The sequence below is a fragment of the Vanacampus margaritifer genome, chromosome 11, assembly GCF_051991255.1.
Source record: "Vanacampus margaritifer isolate UIUO_Vmar chromosome 11, RoL_Vmar_1.0, whole genome shotgun sequence".
Lineage (NCBI taxonomy): Eukaryota > Metazoa > Chordata > Actinopteri > Syngnathiformes > Syngnathidae > Vanacampus > Vanacampus margaritifer.
Window position 1 is genome coordinate 14880534 of NC_135442.1, and position 23015 is coordinate 14903548.

Here is a 23015-nt window from a genome sequence, read left to right on the forward strand (position 1 = left end):
GTGAAGAAGGGTGCAGTTTCATTTGTGGGCCACAGGTGGCAGTAGCGATTCGGAATTTGCTGCATTCAGCAGCTTTAAGGTTCACCTTGTTGGACACCTTTTACACCTTGTTTAGGGAAAAGCGGCAAGTCAATCCAAAGATAGTTTTATCCTCGGAAACATTCCAACATTTTGGTTCACTTCAGTAAATGGCCTTAAATGCGGTCATGTTTCGAGGGAGCTACGGAAGTCCGGAAAGCACACACACCCACCTCACCCAGCAGTCAAGCGTTGTCATGTGTTGCATCGGAAAAGTCCCTTTCATTTAGAGGGTTTGGATTGACTCTTAAAAGCGGCGTTGTGGCCAGCACAGGGACCTCCTTGTTTTGGCATTTTGAACCGTATGATTCGTCTGGAGTGAAAGAGGGGGAAAAAAAGAGAAACGAGTCAGCCGAGGAGAAGAGGAAGTGCAATCAGGGTCAGGATGACTGTTTTGGCCGCCTTCAACTCTCCGGAAGGAGGCTCTCAGGCGAGCGGGCTCTCATTGGCGGCTCCGCGGATGTTTGACGCCACAAACGGGTTCCGCTCGCTACGATACGATTTGTAACACTAAACGCTCATCTTGACTGATTTGTATCTAGCAAGCAGACGAAGAACCACTCAAATGTTTTGAATTCTCTCTTTTTCACAATGATGCATCGCTGCTGACTGCAATGTGTCTTTTTTTCATACCCAATTGAAAAGTGTCAAAAAGCGCCACAGATTGCCTATGCAATAGGATTCATTGTTCTTTTGCTAGCTTTTTTGTACACAGCACAGGTCGAGGTCTTATTTGAAATGCACTTTCAGCTTGGCCAGAAAATGAATGAAAAAAGACTATTAATCGCTCTGCATGGAAATCCACTGTAATTTTTTAATGCCATGATTTTTGTTTTCATCCTATTGCATTTCTGAGCAGAAGTGACTATTCTCGGTCAACCACTGCTGAAAAGTGATAAGAATTGGTTTTAGTGGTTCCCTTACAAAACCCAATAGGCACAACTTCAAGTTTTGTTTGAGGGACCCACTCCTTGAAAACGGTGTCAGAAATGGGATGCCTTAGAGGTGCGTGTTTCCGGAAATGCAGAATAATATAAAGCAAATTGCACTGCTTGGTGGAAATGATGCATTAGATGCAGCCACAAAACGATAACAGGGAAGAGATGGTCTGACTGGCACGGTGTGGGCTACTGGAAGGGATTGTGGGGAAGGATTTTGCAAGGATGAAGCGCTTGAATAAGTGAGCGTAGCCTTCAAAATGTTGTGGCGGTCTCATCGGCTTGACTTCCTGTGACCCAGTGTGCAATTAAAAGCCAGTGACTGCTCTCAAGTCTCAAATGACCTCCAGAACGTGTGGCACCGTCCTCGTTGTCTGACCAGCCAAGTGTGAGGCTCGCTATTGACACCTTATTTGATTTTGTGTCACATTCTTCCTGTTTTGTTTCCAAACAACACTGACAATTCTGTCTTACCAAATAGAGTGCTACAGATCCATTTGTTTGCTTTATAACTGCATAGACCAGGTTTCAAATTCAGCTTCAATTCACGCTCCCAAACACTCAGAGCCTCCTCGGAAAGTCATATTTCAAAACCTTTACACCACCTTTCTTTAGCTTTTGTGGAAAACATCTCCAGGTCAAGGTGAGAAGACAGGATGCTTCCATACACTCTAAAAACAAACCTATTATGGGTCAAAAATGGACAGACTCAACTTTGGGTCAAAATTGGGTCATATTGTATAAAACAACACAAAGTTGGGTCAGATCGTATTTGGGTCAGCTTGACCCACCTTTGGGTCAAACAATTGGGTCATTTTGTATAAAACAACCTAGAAAGTTGGATCAGATCCTCTACTTGGGTCAAAAATTGGTTCATATTGTATAAAACAACACATAAAGTTGGGTCAGATCATCTATTTGGGTCAGTTTGACCAAACTTTGGGTCAAAAATTGGGTCTTTTTTATTTATTTATAAAGCAACCCATAAAGTTGGGTCATATGTTCTACTTGGATCAATTTGACCCAACTTTGAGTAAAAAAATATATATATTGAGTCATTTTGTATATAATGACCCATAAAGTTGGATCAGACCCTCTACTTGGGTTTATTTAATGCAACTTTGGGTCTAAATTTGGGCCATTATGTATAAAACAACCCGGAAAGTGGGGTCAGATCGTCTATTTGGGTCAAGGTAAAAAAAATAAAAATAGGCCATTTTGTATAAAACAACCCAGAAAGTTTGGTCAGATCTGCTAGTTGGGTCAATTTGACTCAATTTTGAGTCAACCTAGAAAGTTGGGTCAGATCCTCTACTTGGTTCAGCTTGACCCACCCTTTGGTAAAAAAAATCGGGTCATTTTGTATAAAACAACCCTGAAAGTTGGGTCAGATCCTCTACTTGGGTCAAAAATTGGGTCATATTGCATAAAACAACACAGAAAGTTGGGTCAGATCATGCGATTGGGTCAGTTTGACGCAACTTTAAGTAAAATATTGGGTCATTTTTTATAAAACAACCCATAAAGTTGGGTCATATGTTCTACTTGGATCAATTTTACCCAACTTTGAGTAAAAAAAAAAAAATATTGAGTCATTTTGTATATAATGACCCATAAAGTTGGATCAGACCCTCTACTTGGGTTTATTTAATGCAACTTTGGGTCTAAATTTGGGCCATTATGTATAAAACAACCCGGAAAGTGGGGTCAGATCGTCTATTTGGGTCAAGGTAAAAAAAATAAAAATAGGCCATTTTGTATAAAACAACCCAGAAAGTTTGGTCAGATCTGCTAGTTGGGTCAATTTGACTCAATTTTGAGTCAACCTAGAAAGTTGGGTCAGATCCTCTACTTGGTTCAGCTTGACCCACCCTTTGGTAAAAAAAATCGGGTCATTTTGTATAAAACAACCCTGAAAGTTGGGTCAGATCCTCTACTTGGGTCAAAAATTGGGTCATATTGCATAAAACAACACAGAAAGTTCGGTCAGATCATGCGATTGGGTCAGTTTGACGCAACTTTAAGTAAAATATTGGGTCATTTTTTATAAAACAACCCATAAAGTTGGGTCATATGTTCTACTTGGATCAATTTTACCCAACTTTGGGTAAAAAAAAAGGAAGTCATTTTGTATATAACGACTCCCTAAAGTTGGATCAGACCCTCTACTTGGGTTTATTTGATGCAACTTTTGGGTCTAAAATTGGGTCATTATGTATAAAACAACCCGGAAAGTGGGTCAAATTGAACCATAAAGTGGATCCGTCCGTTTTTGGTCATAGGACAAGACAGCGCTGTTTAAAATGAATTTGACAAAAATTTTCCTAACAGACGTCATCACCAATGGCGAGTATTGCTGACGTAAGTCTCTAGTGTGAAACTCAAACATCTTTGCATCAAGTTAGCAAAGTATAGTTTTTACCCATACCAGATGGATTTGGAACATGTCCGCCATGATGAAGGGGGTTCACTTGTCCCCTGGTTTTAAATTTGGTTGCAGTGCATTTGGAAAATGGTATCAGAAGTGACGTTGTTCAAATGCAGAGTAAAATGAAACAATTAGGGCTGTCACAAGCAAATGTTTTTGGAATCAATTATCGTATCAATCATTTCACCAATTACTCAGGCAAGCACACGCCCAGCCACCAGCTCAAAGTCACGCGTTTATGTCCCCATCTTCCTGTTTCCAAGCGACCACAGCAACAAATGGCCGTGCAGAAACACAGAACATTGGTTCCGGGCATCGCAAATGTGGTTTAAAAAGTGCTAATTGCTAATGTTGTTAGGCATTCAATTTTGTGTCGACCAATTTTTGTGGCGGACACAACCAAGTAAGTTGAGTTGTTTTCCCAATCCGAAAATCACAACACCATAACTGGAAAGACTTGGTCTGTCAGGGCAAAAATTTTGGAAGAGATTTTGTACGGAATCTAATGGGCAGGCAAGACAAGATGTCTGACACCTTCCGGCTAAGTGTGAGATTTTCTGTTGGCACTTAAATACATTTTGGGGAGAATTGCACGTTATTGTGTTCTTTCGATTCCATTCTCGAACGGAAGTGGTATAGATTAAAAAAATTTGAGGAACTTGTACAACTTTTGTACCCAATAGTTAGAAGGGGCACAATTTAGACAACTGCCTGTAAACTTATGTTTATGGATCCTTTTTTTTTTTTGTATCCTTTACAACTTTTGAAAACCCAATGGACCAGGGATGAAATACGTTTTACTACTCCAACACAAATGGCGTCAGAAGTGGAGCGTCTTAGTTGTGATGCATTCTGCGGCTTTCATTTGAGGAAACTGCTCTGCTTGGCGAAATAGGGCATTAGGAGCAACCGCAAAGTGGTGACTGAAAAGCTGTTGGGACTGGCAGAGCAATACGGGGCTTTCTGACGGGGGGGGTGCGAGGAATCTGACAGACAGGTGAGACGCTGACATTATTGATGAAACGCTTCTTGAATAAGTAACTTGGTATGAGGATGCTTCTAATTCATGAAAATTTGTCACAAAGTGGGATGCCTCAATCTAACGCATGCATTTGCCATTCTCTTCCAATGATTGACCAATGATTAAAAATGATACAGATATTTTGTTTTTTGTACCATTACAACCTCTGAAAACCCAGTAGACCCATCTTCAAATTCAATTTGAGAGTTCTTCTCTGTTAAATCGTGTCTAAAGTTGAGTGGCATTCAACCCTGGGGAAAAAAAATGGATGGAAAAAGGAGCATCTGGTGCATCCGCAAAGCGATGACTTGAAAGGATGCTTCGACTGATATTGTCTGAGAAGCGGCCCTGTGGGTGGGATTTTGCGCGGAATCTGTTGAGCAGGCGAGGGGCTGACATGATCGATGAAGCGCTTCTACAATAAGTGAGCGAGAGTGGCCATCGAGACGCCATCCATTTGAGTTCCTGCGGGCCGGCGTGCGGTTAAAAGGCGGCAATCGCTCTCAGACGAGTGACCTCCGGCACGCGGGGTAAAATTAGTCAATGGACTATATGCCACGGAGGAGGCGGGACTTCCGACTTCCGGTTTTCCACCCATCAACTTTGTTTCCGTTTCCAGTTTGCGAAGTGTGGGCCGCGTCCCAGTTCTTGCGCTTCTGCCTTTGTGCCCCTCGGTTACGCGTTTCCGTCGACGGGTGCGAGGGTGCGAGCGTGTAGTGTCTGTCTCAGCGTCCGAAGCATTTCAGATAGCCGAGACGCCCTCCCGCCGATGAGTGGGAGCGTGCGGTTAGGGGGCGCAGGGGTGGGGGTGCGAGTGTTGGAACGCGGCCAGCAGTGGCGGGAAACTGATGTGTAAAACCCGGAAGCCGGAAGTCCGTGGCATCTACCCCATTGCATATCTTGGAAATGTGCAGTCGACGGCAGAGTGACTGCAAAGATTGTCAGATTGTCATGACTTTGTATTGGGCTCGAAGCGGATGCCGACGGGAGGGCGGGATTTAGCACGACTGACATAATCGATGAGGCGTTTCTTGAGCGGCCTTGGAGGCACCGTAGCTTCGTTTGACTTCCTGTGAACCAGCATGCGATTGAAAAGCGCCGATCGCTCTCATGCGAACGCCGTCCGACGCGTGCCACGCCGTCCTCGTTGTCCGGCACCTGCCAGTCAAGTGTGACATGCACACGCAAACACACACGCTTCTTTTTTTAGCCTGTACAAAGTTTGAAAATCCAAAGACCCGTGTTCAAATTTGCTTTGAGGGTATTCTAACCCGAACCCTTTGGATTGTTGTCATGTTGCATGATCCATCGTCTACCAGGCTGTAACTTCACAAAGGACGGCTTCAGGTTATGATCCAGGATTTCACAATATTCCTCTGAATTCATGATTCCCTGGATTATGTGGCGTTGTCCAGGTCCTGAGGATGAAAAGACAGTCCAGAACTTAACATTCTCACAACACTGCTTCACTGTAGGGAGAAGGTTCTTTTGTTGGTATGCATTGTTGACTTTTCACCAAACATGACTGTTTTAGTTGTGACCAATTTTGGACTCATCTGTCCACAGAAGGAACTTCCAAAAAGCTTCAGTGTTGTCCAGGTACTTGGCTGGCAAAGTTGAGATCTTTTTTGCTTCTACCTAGCAAGCCTTCCATGAATGTCTTGTCGATTGACTTTTCTTCTGTTTGTTGAAACATGCACATGTGTCCCAGATCCAGCAAAAGAGGTCTGCAAATCCCTCGATGTAATTTTCAGGTTGGCTTTCACCTGAATTATCATTTTTCTTGTGGTTCTTTCTGATATTTTAGAAGGTCGTCCACTTCTAGGCAGTATTGTAGTGATTTTCAGTGTTCTCTAGTTGCTGATGATCTGCTTCACAGTGGATGAATGATGAAGCTCAATTTTTTTTAGATGACTTTATAGCTTTCCCCAGACAGATGTGCTGTCACTACCCACTTCCTGAGGTCCCCTGAGATTTCTCTTCCTCCCAGCATGACTGACCTGTATGGGTTCACCTGGGTAAGACTAAAGTGACGTGGTTTTGTCTCTGTTTCAGTCAGTGATGCACAATTTCTTTGCTAAACCTCTTATTTCATTGGTCCATTTCAGTGGTTAGTTTAGCTACCAATTTGTCCTACTTGACAGCTTGTTTTAAGCAATGCAGCTTAGGGTTCACTTACTTTTGCATCTACACGAATTGACCAAAAACTCTTTTTAATTCAGTTTTGACTACACAATTGTTTAAAAAAAAAAATAACAATGCATTGAATTGTTAAACCTACACCTGTTGTTTCATATAAAATGTAATGGTTCAGATTGAACAAAATCAGGTTGAAACAATTGGAAAGTCCAAATTGCTCAAGAGGTTCGCAAATTTTTGAGCAGCACTGTATATGCCCTAACGTTTTTAGTCTTTTTTTTCATAGGGTGTGTGGAAAAGGAAGGGGACAAAATGTGACTTGTTCCTTAAACGAATTTAACTAAACAAGTGTATGCGTTAAAATGTCATTCATGTTAAACACTGATGTTAATTATTTCATAGACTTTGAAGGTTTTTGTATATTGTTAATAAACAGCACATTATCAACAAAAATCTCCTGCATGCTTAATATGTACTTAATATTTTTCAACATTTAGAGACTCCGATTGGAATTAATTTATTATGTAACAAATTATTGGCATAATCTTTGGATACCCTGAAGCATCGTTGCCCCCCCCCCCCAAGACACCCCCCCCCACCACTTTTTATTTTTATTTTTTTTTTATAAAAGCCAGTACCTCAGAGATACAGCGGCGCGGACATAATCCTCAAATTTCTACATTAGCACTTGACTATACCATTGCATAAGACGCCTTATACTGTGTAGTGCGTGTTTGTTTCAGAATGAGACGGGGATGTGCTGTGAGAGTTACAAAATAATGTCATGCAATTTTAAGGAAAAGTACTATATTGGGATTTATAGGTCTGTCTGTTTTGGGGAGGGATTTTTATGTACCAGTGGTATCGATATCTGGTATCAGTATCTGACTACTCAACAGTTGAGTATCGGTATCGGTCTGGAGAAAAAAAAAAGCGGTATTGAACATCCCTATTTCAAATATACGTATCTGTCTTCTCATTCGAAAGCGCCCCACGCCCACCTTTGCCTTCCTTAAATCCGCCCCTGAGTTATAGTACAGATTATTTTTTCAGTACCCTTAACAACATTTTCCGTATTTTGCACGGAATCTGGCGGGCATGCTGGAGACCGACATGATCGACGACGCACTTCTCCAACGGCCTCGGAGACGCCGTTAATGCGACTTCCCGCACGCCGCCTTGCGATTAAAAAAGCGGCGACAGCTCTCATCAGACGAGCCAACCTCGGGCGCGTGCGACGCCGTCCTCGTTGTCCGACACCTGCCAGCCGAGTGTGAGGCACGCTTGACTGCGCGCGCACACACTTTGACACACATTTGTGCACACATCAGCTTGGGCTGGCATCGCCTGCAGACACGCTTCCCACCACTGCCTCCCTCATTCATCTTTCATTAGCGCGGCGCTCACGGGAGAAAGCGGCGCACACGCTCGCTCGCACTCTCACACATCCACGCGCCACCCTCCCTCTATCGCCCGTAATCTCCCGGTTTGTCTCGCTCGTGTCTCGCAATCTGTCTTTTTTGATATCGCTCCTCCCTCGCTGCCTCCTTCTTCTTCTTGTCGCCTCGGCCTCGCTCGGTGCGTTCACCTCCCCCAGGGGCCGCTCAGCGCCATCTCTCTCTCTCTCTTTCTCTCTCTCTCTCGGACCCTCGTTCCCCTTTCGCAGCCTTGCTCTTGCACGTTCTCACCTCTCTTGTGTTCTTCCTCTTCCGCCACCTCGCCCCCCCCCCCTCTTCCTGTGCAGCGCCGTTTCTCTGACACTCGTCTCTACAAACCCGCCGCCGCCCGCCCCCGTCTCTCTCTCTCTCGCTCTCGCTCTATCTTCCTTTCATTTCGCTCTCCCTCGATGGAGGGGAAAGGCTCTTTGCCTCTAATTGCGGCTGTTCCGTTGCCATGGTGCATGTTGCTCGGCGCTGCGCTCGTTTGTGTGTGCGTGTGTTTGTGTGTGTGCGTGTGGCAGGCAGATGATTGCTTGCTGCCAGCTCTCGTTTCCCGGACGCCGATCGCGTTTCTTTGCGGCAGCAGGAGGGGGGGAGGGGGGGGATGCCAGAAATAGCCACCTCGCACACACATATACACGCACACACGCACACACACGCTAGCTTGCTCTCACCGCTGAGCTGTTCAGAGTAGCGCACACACAAATGCACATTCACCGCCTTTTCCTCTCCATCTGACATCCTTGACACATGTGACCCTCTCACATGCACAGACCTTTCTGTGTGTGTGCGTGTGCGTGCGTGTTTTCGTCCTGCGGAGGTTGTGTGGGGACTGCTGATTTATTTCACCTTTAATGGGAAGTGAAATGAATGTGAGCAGCAGCTGCGCCGCTCCTCTTGAGATACGGCGGTTAAGGCTAACCCAGAAAACACGCGGCGCCGCTCGCAGCCAGGCCGCCGCCGCCGCTTTCATTAGCCGGCGCGTTAAGACCCTTAAGACTTGACACGACTGCCCTCGGGTTGGCAGGTCGGATGCGGCTCGCTAGGCCGATTTTCAACCTGTTGCCAACCCTGCGGTGGGCGCGAGGTATTCTCTCTTCTCTCTCGCCGTCACAACTTTTTCCAAAGGTATTTTGGATGGTAAGTGGCGACCGATTAATAGAAAAGAAAACCTTCCAACCTTCTGCCGCAAAAGAGGATAAGAGGGGATTATAAGCAGATTTGCAAAGAAATCTACATAATCATCTTCTGCGCTTGTTCACCTGCAGTTCTGTCTTGAGTTTTTGTGCGTTTCCAGTAAAACATGAGAAAAATCACTAAAGAATAAATACCATTAAACGGGATAAAAGATGTCATGTTGACATTTGTTCTGGATTGGCCTGTATTGAGGCTCTTTGTTTACCTGTTCATTGTGCACTATTTGTCGTAAACCAGGATTGACATGTTCCAAATGTCAACAGCAGGCAGCACTAGGTCATCTTTCTAGTAGAGGTGTCAGGCCATAAATTTTTTTAATCGTAATTAATCGCATGACTTCAATAGTTAACTCACGATTAATCGCAAATTTTACATGTTCTAAATGTACGAAAAAATCTACAATAACATATATATATATATATATATATATATATATATATTTTTTTTTTTTTTTTATATAACTTTTCATACTCTTGTTAACAGAGTGTAAACAATTTTAAACTGTAAAAAGACGAGTGTGATATTGATTTGTGTTGAGGTCATTTTTCTGCCACTAAATTTGCATATATGCATTTGTAAGACATTGCTGACAGCTCAGTGCATTTTTCTTTTTATGTTAGGAGCTATCTAATCTTTGAAGTAACTTGCAAAAAAAATTTCAAATACACCTTGACTTTTACTGCTAAATTTTGACGTGGATGTGTCTGGAAACTGGAATTCCCCCCAGTACAGGCTTTCCTTTCCAAATAAGAGGCGGTCATTAAATGCACATTTAAAAAAAAAAAAATGTGGCGTTAAATTGTGACACCCCTACTTTCTAGTTACTATTCTTTAACTGGATCCATCCCAAAAACAATCAAAAATGCAGACTCATGTTAACATACCTTTATCTCTGGATGTCCTCTTAGATGAATTACAGGAAAACCTCATTTTCCTCCGTTTGATTCGTCTTCTTTGGACGAATATGTTCAATGCAGCATCATTTTTGCAGTTTCACCCCGAGTGACGCAAATCACTGCTGATGATGGCTCAATAGTCAAGCAGATTTGTCAGTGTAATAAGTGTGAGGATGCACGGCTGGAAATGAGAAAAATAAACGCAGGAGGAGGCTGCGCAGTTTCCACTTTCTTGGATGAATTACAAGAGACAATCGTTCGTCTCATTATGACTTTTTGCAGTTTTTCTCGACTGCTGAAAGTTCTTTGTTTTTAATCTGAATGCCAAACTTTGTCCTGCTCTGTTTTAACGAGGCTTTATAAAGCCCTCGACCTGATTGATCCATCCACTTTCCTTGGAGTGTTATGGTCCGCACATTTTTTGATTCTTTACCTAAAAACAAATACAGGAAAGCCTGGTTGTCGTTTTGTTCCGACTGATGCGTCCAATGTTCAAAAGTAGGAACTCCCAGACACTATTTATAGAGCCTAACCTGGGTTCCAAGTAGATTAATCATTGCGCCGTCATTGTAACATTTGAGCATACACAAGGTGAGGATTTACAAAAATAAACACAAATGGTACCATTAGCTTAGCGCGTATGATGTATTTTTTGTAAAAAAGTACATTGAGTAACCCATTTGAGTTGATTTGGTCTCTCTACCTTGAGGATTTCCACCTACGAGCTGGTATGGTTCGTATTCGCTAAATGGGAGTTCACAGAATTTTGGCTACCCTGTTGATTGCGTAATGCGAATAAATACGGAGAAAAAGTGTCAGTGGTAAAAAAAAAAAGTCGCAGCATCGTCTCCAAATGGAGCTTTTGTTGTTTTTCCACGGATGACCAAGCTGGTGTATTCCTCCCAGGCGGCACACAAGTAGCCCGGGGATGACTTTCCGATCGCCGAGGTCAACCGCGGCGGCCATTTATTTTCACCCCGCTCGCGCCGAAATCACCGCCAGAGCCGTACACATTGATTCCCCGGCTAATAGATCGATAAAAAAAACATTAGGGACACGCTAACCCTGCGAGGAGGACTAATGCGAGGTTAATCCAGGGTCAATTGCTGGCCGGCATCCTTGGAATTTGTTTCGACGGAGCAAAGCAACCTTGAGCGGGGCGGGATGTCGAATGGAGACTCAACAGCCAAATTGGCGATAGAAACGGGGGTGATGGGGAAACGTGTGCGCGGGACGGGGAGGATTTGGACGGGACGAGCGGGAAACGGCAGCTGGGAGAAGGAACGGAGCGCTCTGCCACTTTTCCGCCTCTCTGCTTCTCGCCGCCCTTGTAAAGTGCTGCGTGCTGTCGAAGCGGCAGCCAAGAATGTGTCAGCCCAGACGTCTCGCGCTGCCTAATGGGCTCTTAAACGCTGATATAAAGCTCGCCTCGCTCCTTTTCGCCCTCCCCCGTTTTCCTCCGGCTCGCCTCCCCCGCCCTCCCCCCTTTGCCGCCCGCGACGCTCGCTCTCATTACCTCTCGTTTTCACCCTTCCTTCTCGCTCTGTCACTCACTTGTCCTCTTCCTCGCGCTTCCTTCCGGTTGATCTGTCAACCTCACGCTCGCTGCCTTTTCACATCCTCCCCAAATCCCCCCCCCCCCCTTCCTGCTCTGTCTTTTTGGGCTCTATCCTTATCTTAACATTTCAGGGTGAACGGCTAGAAAAGGCAAAAATAAACAATGCTAATGTTAGCCCACCCTGTTGCTGGGCCTTAGCTCTGGACGCTACAGTGTTACACGCCACTAGCTTGTTTTTGGTTTTCAGTTGGGGTGTCAAAATTTGTGCGATAATTTTGAGTTAATTTAAAGTTCCTTTAACCCCACTATTTTTTTTTAACGCGCGATTTACCGTACCTTTCTTGGAAAGTCTGTACTGGGGGAATTCCAGTCACAATGCAGCAGACACGTCCACGTCAAAATTTTGCAGTAATAAATGTAATCATAATGCATATATTTGTAGGCACTGGGGTCAAGTGTATTTTACAATTTTAAAAATGTGCAGAGTTTCACAAGTTAACTCTTTCACTGCCAGACGTTTTCAGAAACGGGTTGTCCCCACTGCCAGCCGATTTAAGCATTTTGAGTGATCTTTCAAGGTCCACAGAAAATGTTGTGTTTGGACTATGGAAACGCGCATACTACCAAATGAAAGATTGGACTCTCAGCTTTCATCAGAAAAAAAAAGTTTGTTTCTACCTTATTTCGTTCTTCAGTAATCAACAATAGAAAATGGTTACTTTCACCGAAATTCTCTCTTTTGAAACAAAAAACGGAGAAAAAGAGCTTTTTGTGAAACGATGTTATTTCATGCACTCTAGTGAATTGTACACTTCTTTTTGTCCATGAATGATGCCACAAACACCTAAATAGTGCTTTACTTCTGTAAAACGCTTTCACCAACAATGAAAAAGTGTTTTTTGATTGCAAAATACGTTTATTTCCATTCAACAGTGTAACAATTTGACAAAACAATTTCGCAAACTATTTCCAAATGTGTGCAACTGTGGTACTACTTACAATTATGTGGATGTTTCAAATACAGTTTTTCCTTTTGTAACGCTCCCCTGCGTGCAAGGAGACGCCGCTGGACTCGCACAACAGTTCACTTTCACTTTCACATTGGTCCGTTTTGCGTGCAAACGTTACACTTTCTTGACGGCCTTTTTTTCCGGGGAATAAAAAGCAAGTAGCAGACTGTACACACTTCCTCCGATGAATATGCATTGGACTCGGGGCACTCTCCGTCGTCCGATCGAACGTCCGCCTGTGCGTGCTCGGTTGCGCTCCGCGTTACGACACCGTCATAGCAGCCGCGTCAGCGGTTCCAATTTCGCCGTCAAGCTCGGATTCACCTTCATCATCATCGAGTATGATCACCGTCGTCATCAATGCACTATTTTAGCGTTGGTCGATGCCTTTCGTCTTGTAAGTGTAGAGCTGCTTGCAAACGCTCGCCATTGCCCGTTCCCTCCTCCATCTAGCTCCATCTAACGTCTTCTACTGCCACGTCAATGCTTTCCAACCACGGAGTCACCCTCATCTTCATCATCTATGATGATCATCGTCAACAATGTGCTTTTTCAGCGATGCTTTTGGTCTTTGAAAAAAACGTCTCGGGTGTGAGCTCCTCGCGACCGGCCGCCATTTTTCCTTTGTCTTCCATTCTCATCTCCTGCTCGACGCTCTAGCTCCGCCTCTACTGACGCCCACCCGATCTTGTCAAAAGAGAGTCATCGCTGCCCTCTAGGGGCCAAAAATAGTCCTTAGGCACAACAGACAGACTTGAAACTTTGACCAGACATGCGGGAGGGTTTCCTCTACCCGTTTCAAAAAAAAAAAAAAAAATCATTGGATGACGTCTTTTGACGTCATTGGCAGTGAAGCGTAGGTTTTTACTTGACGTCTTTAAACGTCAGTGGCAGTGAAAGAGTTAAGTAAAGATTAGATAGCTCTTAGTATGAAACGAAAAATGCACTGAGCTGTCACCAATGTCTTACAAATGCAATTATGCCATCTAGTGGCAAAAAAATGACCAACACAAATCAATATCACACTAATTTTTTTTACAGTACAGTACATCTTTTTCATTTTAACTCCACCCATCCATCAATTATCTACCACTTAATCCAGGATCGGGTCCCGGGGGCAGCAGCTTTAGCAGGGAAGCCCAGACTTCCCTCTCCCCAGCCACTTCAACCAGCTCCTCCGGCGGGATCCCAAGGCGTTCCCAGGCTAGCCGAGAGACATAGTCTCTCCTGCGTGTCCTGGGTCGTCCCCGGGGCTAGATGCCCGAGCCACGTCAACTGGTTCCTCTCAACGTGGAGGAGCAGCGGCTCGACTCTTGAGTCCCTCGCGGATGGCCGAGTTTCTCACCCTATCTCTAAGGGAAATTACTTTTATGCTAACGAAGAAAAGAAAAAAATATTATTGTATATTCTGAACAGATATAAAATTTGTGATTAATCATGAGTTAACTATTGAAGTCATGTGATTAATTACGATTAAAAATCTGACACCCCTAGTTTTCAGTCTTGTTGTTGTTTTTCATGTGACGACGACTTATCGGTTGGCATATTTTATTGGTGTTGCTGGCTAAATTGAATCATGAGTTACTTTGCGATTCTCATTTGCGGATTCACTGGTGATCACTTAATGAGGCTAGGAATGACAATAACTAACACATAAAGTTTGCTAATGTTAGTTTACGCAATTACTGTGCCTTAGTCTCCATTTAGCTGCAGCGCTCCGTTTTCTTGCTGCCCTCAGTCTCCCTTTGATTTGATACAAGGCAATCAATCTCCTGTGTTGTTTTTCATCATGTCTTGTCGTCCATGTTTTTTTCTGTTTCCATCAATCAAGGCATGTCAAAACGTTTGTGAACCTACAGTATGTTGCCATGGTAACCATTGTCCTACAACTTGATTTTAAAATGAAACATTGTCCCACTCTGTTCCGCCAGGCTGCATAACGCCCTCTACCCACTGGATCCGTCGTTTTCCCTCACCCTCTTGCACGTGCTGTCTGCTCCACTGCACGGCTTGGCCAACGCCTTCGTCTTTGGTCTGGATCGGGATTGGTGGAGCCTACTGACCCCCACCGGCATGCAGGTATGTGTCAACCTCATGCTGCAAATCATGACGTTCGTCATTTGTTGCTTGTTTTGTTTTGGTTTAGCAATCATGGATCTCTTAGGAATCAGTTTGGATGGATGGAAGGATGGCTGATGGATGGATGAATGGGTGGATGGATAGAAGGATGGATGATGGATGGAATGATGGATGGATGGATAGATGGATGGATAGATGGATGATAGCTGGATGGATGAATGGGTGGATGGATGATGGATGGATTGGATTGGATTGGTGGGTGGATGGATGATAGATTGATGGATGGATGGATGGGTGGGTGGATGGATGGATAAATAGATGGATGGATGATAAATGGATGGATGGGCGGGTGGGTGGATGGATGGATAAATAGATGGATGATAGATGGATGGATGGGTGGATGGATGATAGATGGATGGATTGGATTGGTGGGTGGATGGAAGGATGGCTGATGGATGGATGATGGATGGATGAATGGGTGGATGGATGGATAGAAGGATGGATGATGGATGGAATGATGGATGGATGGATAGATGGATGATAGCTGGATGGATGAATGGGTGGATGGATGATGGATGGATTGGATTGGTGGGTGGATGGATGATAGATTGATGGATGGATGGATGGGTGGGTGGATGGATGGATAAATAGATGGATGGATGATAAATGGATGGATGGGCGGGTGGGTGGATGGATGATAAATAGATGGATAGATGGATGATAAATGGATGGGTGGGTGGGTGATGGATGGGTGGATGGATGGATGGATTGGATTGGTGGGTGGATGGATAAATAGATGGATGGATGAACAATACTGAGCTCTCCAGAAAAAAAGGATAAATAGATGGATGGATGATAGATGGATGGATGGGTGGATGATGGATGGATTGATGGATGATAAATAGATGGATGATGGATGGATGGATGGGTGGGTGGGTAGATGGATAAATGGATGGATGTTGGATGGATTGATGGATGGATAAATAGATGGATGGATGGCTGGGTGGGTGATAGATAGCTGGATGGGTGGATGGATGGATGGGTCGATGGTAGATGATGGGTGGATGGATAAATGGATGGATGATAGATGGATGGATGGATGGATGATAAATGGATGGATGGGCGGGTGGGTGGATGGATGATAGATGGATGGATTGGATTGGTGGGTGGATGGATGGATAGATGGATGGATGATAGATGGATGGATGATAAATGGATGGGCGGGTGGGTGTATGGATGATAGATTGATGGATGGATGGGCGGGTGGGTGAATGGATGATAGATGGATGGATTGGATTGGTGGGTGGATGGATGGATAAATAGTTGGATAGATGGATGGCTGGATGATAGATGGATGGCTAGGTGGGTGGTGAGTGTGTGGTTGGATGGATGGATGATAGATAGATAGATGGATGGGTGGGTGATGGATGGATGGATGGGTGGGTAGATGGATAAATGGATGGATGATAGATGGATGTATGAACAATACTGAGCTCTCCAGAAAAAAAGGATAAATAGATGGATGGATGATAGATGGATGGATGGGTGGGTGAGTGTGTGGATGGATGGATGAATGATGGATGAATGAGTCGATGGTAGATGATGGATGGATTGGATTGGTGGGTGGATGGATAAATGGATGGATGATAGATGGATGGATGGGTGGATGGATGTCATATTAGCTTAATTTCAAACAATTCTTTCAGTATTACGCAATAGCTCTGTTGTAATCTTATCAGTATTGCTGGCAAAACTATCTTTCCAATTCCCACCCCAAGAGACTTTAACAGCTGCTGTCCTGCCATTGGTCGAGCAGATTTGTCGGTTGCACGGCTGGAAAAGACAAAAATAAACACGCATGCTTGGTCAGTGATGAGTCACTGTTACCCAGCAGACATCAGTGCAGTCAGCGTGGGTTCAATTCCGACTCGGAGACGGTGCGAATGTGAGTGTAAATCGTTTCCTATCTCTGAGCTCTGTGATTGACTGGCGACAGGGCCAGCCCAGCAGGATCCAAAATAGATGGATGGAAACACGTTTGCATTAGCTTAGCCCGTTGCTGTGGACGCTCGCGGCAGTCTTACATGCTGAAGTTTCCACCGTGCTGTTTTTTTAGATGGATTTTTGGTTTTGCGTGAAAAAAGTAGGGATTTTTTATGCCACTTTTCTTCTACTACTTATTGAGTAGTCACCGATACCAACAAACTGATTAGAGATACCACCAGTATATCATTTTCTTTTCCTTGTAATTTCTAGTTTGTGATCATTTTTTGGTCTTTTTTGAGAATTTTTAGTTTTTAGATAATTTTTTTTCTTTTTCCTCCAAAAAAAATCTTTTGTTTTTTTTAAATATCCACCTTTTTTGCACAACTTTTTCATGTCAGCCTCCATTGTTCTTTCTTGTTGTTTGCTAGCATGTGTCTGATTCTGATTTACACGTTGAAAGTGGCGTTGTTTTCAAAGTTTCCCGTGACTACCAAAGCGGCGCCATTTTAGCACCACGTCGACTACAGAAAGCTTCACCATCAACTTGCTTATATTTGTCACTCTTAGTTTGTGCTAGTGAATTAAAAAAAAAAATCCTCAGCCTCACTTCTCTCTCTCTCTTGTCGGCGACCATGTTAGGATGTTTGCGCGTTTGAACCGTCGTCGACTGCACTTCAATAAACGCCGCGATCAATACCGCTCCCCGCTGATTTGTCTCAATCTAGCAACATTGACAGTATTTGCGGATATGAGCCGGCGCTAATATCGAACCACGAGAGGCGGGGGATCAAGTAGTCTCTTGTCTTCGTTTTGAGGACGCGCACGCACGCACGCACGCACGCACGCACACGCATTGTCACCCAGTCCGCATCGCCAGCCGGCCTGATAAGCGGCCATGAGCGCAAACTGGAAGAGAGGAATGTGTGGAATGACCTTCAACGCAAATGTCAATGTTTCGGCGTGGCGAGCGGGGGCGTGAGGGAAAAGAGGACGACACAAGTGAAATGGAATCGCGGCGCCTTCGTAAATCACGGGGAAAATGATGTTTGTGTCAGGGAACGAGGGTACGGAAATCGGCGACGCGCGCGCCGGTGCCAGTCAGACAGGCTCCGTGTGCGTTCGTGACTAACAGCCGGTTGTTATTCATCTTGGCATGCGACTCCCGGCAGCCCCCCTCGCATCAGGTGCGAGATTGGCAGGAGGGGGGGGCGTTTGGGCGACAGGGAGGTGGTGACGGCGGAGGTGGGCGCTTGTGAGAGCGTCAAAACATTCCTTCCTCGGCGCAACCAATCTACGCTTTCATCAGACACCTCATCGCCAGCTCAACACCCCCCCCCCACTCCTCTCAGCCCTCGTAGCAGCTGCTGGCTGGCTCGCTCGCTGCCTCCCTCGTTCTTGCTCTGCCGCCTATATTCAGCCTTCACGCGCCTTTCCAGGCGCCTTCGCATTCTTTCAAATTCAAAGATTGCACCTTGACTTGACCTCCAAGTAATTCGTGACCCTTAGCCTGGCGGACCGCCGGTTGTCGAGCTAAAATCTAGAGCTGTCAAAATTCATCGATGAATCGACAAGTAAGCAATTATCAAAATAATCGACAACTATTTTAATAATCGAGTAATCGTTTGGGTCCAAATCCAAATCCTCTGATTTCAGCAGATCAGTAATTGTTCACTGGTTTCTGTAGTGTTTAATCAAAATAAGACATTTGCAAACATCTGTTTTTACTTTGGAAAAACGATGACCGAAATTGTAACACAGTCAACAACAATCCTCCTTTTTTTTTTTTTTTATCTCTATACGAAGTACGAAATAACCACCAATCACTGCTTAATAAACAGTAATAAGGGGGGAAATGCACTTAAATGCCAAATTAAAATGAATCCGATTAATCGATGGAATAATCGATAGGTTAATCGATTCTAAAAATATTCGATAGTGACAGCACTATTAAAATTTACAACCAAGTTTATGGTGTACCGAACTACTACTTTAATATTACCGCTTTGGTGATCGTGTGAAACTCTGAAAAGCGCGTCACATTGAACATGCTAATCAGAATTAGCCACATGCTAACAAGGAAGGACCATTTTATTTTGTTTCATGAAAAAGGTGTTTTGCAAAAAAAAAGGTAGATATTTTCCCCCCAAAACAAATATGTTGTTGCCAGAAACATCGGACATTTTTGGGGGGATTTTGGTAATTTTATTTCCCCAAATGACGACTTTATCTAAACTAAAAGATGACTTTCATGAAGAAAAAAAAGATCTAACTTTTTCTCAGGGCTGAATGGAGTAGGCAGTCCACCAGGCTTATAAAGCATCGGGGGAAACTCTGATGTTTTCTTTGAAGTTTCACATGACTACCAAAGCAGTCCCAAATTTAAAAAAAAAGAAGTGGGTTTTGCTCGTAAGACATTGCCAGGCGAACTGAAAGTCAGCACCCAAGAGACCCGTAATCGGATATTTTGTCCCGCTTGTGTGAACGTGCTGTGCTTCTTGTTGGAATCAAGGCCTTGCGGTGGCGTCTTTTGAACGTGACCTATTCTTGGTGGCGGCAAAGTCATTGACAACTCCACATCTTTTCTCCCTCCGGTTCTAATCAATGCAGATTTGAAATGTTGCACGCGCTAAGCAACTGCTATAATAATTACGACGCGGCAAAGTATGCAAATGAGGACCATTTCTCTGGGGCTGTTGTTCTAACAGCAGATTGTACAAGCGTCACCTCCGCTTCTCACGGCGTTTGTCGGCCGGCGCTTTCCACTTTGTTTTGGTCCGCACCAAACAACCGCTCGAATGTCTTTCATTTATGACCAGCGTGGGAGCAAACGCCAGCCCCGATTGCGACACCCTTTTGGGCCGTCTTCTTGGCCCCGCGTCGCCTTCCAAATGTAGGCCACGTGTTTTGCGGTTGTCTGGACCGTGACGATTCTCGGAAGGGAATCAAATGCCGTCTTTGTTGTCTCTGGTGGTGAAGCGTCGATATTAAAAATAGTCGCTGATGTGCGTGAGATCAGAGGGTTATTTGTAATTAGGCCCTTGTCTGACGGTCTAAATGTCAGCCAGCCAACGCACGTCTGTAAAAAAAAAATAAATAAACATGAACTGAAAACACTTTCTTCAGCGCGCTTGAACAACACTTGCGTTAATGCGAGAGGTAATGCTAGCTCGATATGCTTTTGGCACTAGCTCGTTTACTCATTCCAAATGGCATCGTGTGTATATGGATATCGTGATACGGCATGGAAAAGAAAAAAAAAAGCTAGCACAGTGCAAACGCAACTTGCAGTGGCATTTAAAAATCGTCTCCCGGGCTCTTCAGATGGAGCCAAAGCAATAACAAATGCCAGTGGTGTTTTTTTTGTGTAATAATTCAAACTGTTACTGTTGCATTTCATAACAAGAAGCCCCAATTCTGAAAGAAAATATACCCGCTGTTCTATATATTTATTTAATATTTGGTTTATTTGAGAATCGGGCTAGACCCGGCCGATAAGCGGCGCCGATTTGAGACATTTTGACAAATATCGCTATTTTTTAAACATCTGACTGGCGATATAAAGTCAATCTCAAACCATTTTAATCTTACGGATGTATTTCATTAAAATTTTCAGTTCACTTTATGGGAGATGCTGCTGACTTTGGGAACCTTCTGAACCTTTTGTTTTGTTTTTTTTTTACATTAAAACAAAGAAATGTGAATGTTTAAGATTCCAGGTATTTTTAAATTTTGGAATAAAAAAATATTTACAGTCGAAAACTATAGAGAGATATGGCATTTACGTGTTTAAGTTAACATTTAACTTTTTATGACGTACTGATAACTAGGAGTGGGTCTCACGTTTCGATTCCGATTTTTGGGTCTGCGATTCAATTCGTAATCGATTTTTGATTCAGACTGATTTGACTGACAATGATTTCTGCTTCAATTTATAGATGCGCAAAGAATCGTAATGATCTACTCCAGTCTGACTCGCTAATGCTAATTAGCGCGCTACTCGCGGCACTTTTATCACTCAAAAGAACGGCTATTCATACAAATCGCTTCAGGAATGCGTACAGAGATGCATCTTAACATTACTCACTGGCCTCTGCTCTTCCTACACTGCAAAAAAAACACAACTTTTATTGGAATAACTGGATTGTAACTTTTTCCTTCTACTCTCTAATGTGGCTACAACTGCATCGTATCAGAACGCGCGGAACCACACTGCCCCTAAGTGGCCAAATCGTGTACAACATGAACAGCGTTCCCAATAAAGGCACACACAAACAAGGGCAAGACAGTATAAAATCATATAAATTAAATCAATTTTGAGACATTTAAAATTGATTCTGAATCGTACTAAATGAGAATCGTGATTCTTAAGAGAATCTATTTTTTTATTTTTATTTTTTTCACACATCCCTGCTGATAACCTTGGGAGCTCCCTGAACATTTTGTTAGAAATTTAAAAGGATGTCTGTTGTCTAAAGCTAAAAAAATAAAACATTTTATTGTTCAATAAACATGCTTTAAGACATAACAAAGTCAAGATTTGCATTTGTATTTTTTTTTTTTTAATTGATGGCAATAATTATAAATATTGGCTCCAAATATCGGTTATCGTCCTCCTTGACTATTAATAATCGGCAGAGAGAGAGCGAGAGATAATCATTTCTATACTGAGGCTTTTTGCCCGCATTTCCTGTTTGATTGAAATGTTTTGACAAAAGATAAGCCACTTTAACGTTTCTCATTGTTTTTCCTCACTGCCTCTAATGCGAACCAAACCGTGACCTCAAAAGGCACGAGATGTTCATGTCGCTTCTCTTTTGATTGTCATGCTTATGTCTCCTTTTCCATCTAAGGAGCCGTAACGGCGACTTTTTTTTCCGCCACTTTTTGTTTTAGTTTGAGCGAGAGTCAAAAAACGGTTCAACTTGACCGCATGACCCGTTTGGTGTCATAGTTTGGTTTCATGTACCAGTCGTCTAAACAGGAACGGGCGCTAAAACAAAAAACGGTGGAAAGTCGTTAAGTGCGTTCCAATTCTTTGAGGCCACAAGATTCAATCAATAAACATCTTGCAAAGTCATCTTAGTGTCTAATTAAATATTGACTTTGTGGCAACTAGTAGATATCATATTAAGTTGAAGTTTTCAACAAACATCCCGTTTGTAGTGAACGCTCCCTATCAACTTTCACAGCACGGAGGCTTTTTTTCCCCGGGGGTCCCGTTTTATGACTTTCTGGGGGTGATTTTTGGGGTGAAATTTGTCCGTTTTCACCACTTTTCAGAATCAAAAGGCGTTTTTTTTTTCCAGCAAGGAGTCATTTCAAGAGGGCTCGGCACCGCTTGCTCAGGTTCTAATAATAGGACAGCATTCCAGGAGTCCCCTAAATAAAGATGAAGGAAGAAAACGGAACAACGTCATGTCTCATGCAGTCGTCCCACATTGAGGAATGAGAATAGCACGGAGCCGACAACCAAATGTGAGCTTTAAAAAAATATATAAAAAAAAAAGTCGGAGTAAATAAAAAAATTTAATCGTAATTTATCGCATCACTTCATTAGTTAACTCACGATTAAGCACAAATTTTATATCTGTTCTAAATGTACAATAAAAAAATCTATATTTTCATACTCTTGTTAACAAAAGTGGAAAAAAATGCTAAGCTAAAAGAAATTGTTCAAATGATTTTTTTACGTCTATAGCCGTCAATGGCAGTGAATGAGTTACAAACTAAATCCTTTAACCAGTTAATTTTTTTTTATTTAAAATAAAATATAATATAATATTTTTAATTATAATGTACTTGATATTTAAGAAGAATTGATGTTCCATAATTAATATCGGATTGAAGTGAATTGATTCAAATTGGTGGTAGGGGATTGAAATCAAATCAAACTGAAATCATGTGACTAAATCGATACTCAGCCTACTCTTTTTCTGTTAGAATAAATGTACATAAGTTATCCCATATTTACTCTTATAGTATTGCAATGCACATTTTATTTGTATCTAATTTAGTGAACCCAATTGTTTGTTATCATCCATTGTTGGCATGGATGGACGTCAACAATTAAGTTTGTCATAGGAACTCCCCCCCAAAAAATCGGTGTGAGATTACAATCTGTAACTTTGTCATTATTTGTAATATATTTTATGAATAAAAGTAACCACTAAACAAACAAAACAAAAAAAAAACACTCTTTAATGCAATATAAAAAAATGTATAGAAAAAAGAAGAGCTGCTGTCATT

The 23015-nt window shown here is 43.1% G+C and overlaps 1 protein-coding gene across 7 annotated transcripts in view; it reads left to right on the top strand.

Moving 5' to 3' along the window:
* The window catches only part of LOC144060939 (cyclic AMP receptor 4), a 104946-nt gene that overhangs the window by 76143 nt on the left and 5788 nt on the right, over positions 1-23015 (top strand). For all 7 annotated transcript variants that reach the window (XM_077580902.1, XM_077580904.1, XM_077580903.1 and 4 more), the window contains one exon: positions 14636-14783. In XM_077580902.1, the coding sequence (XP_077437028.1) occupies positions 14636-14783 (148 nt within the window). The remainder of the gene's footprint in view (positions 1-14635; positions 14784-23015) is intronic.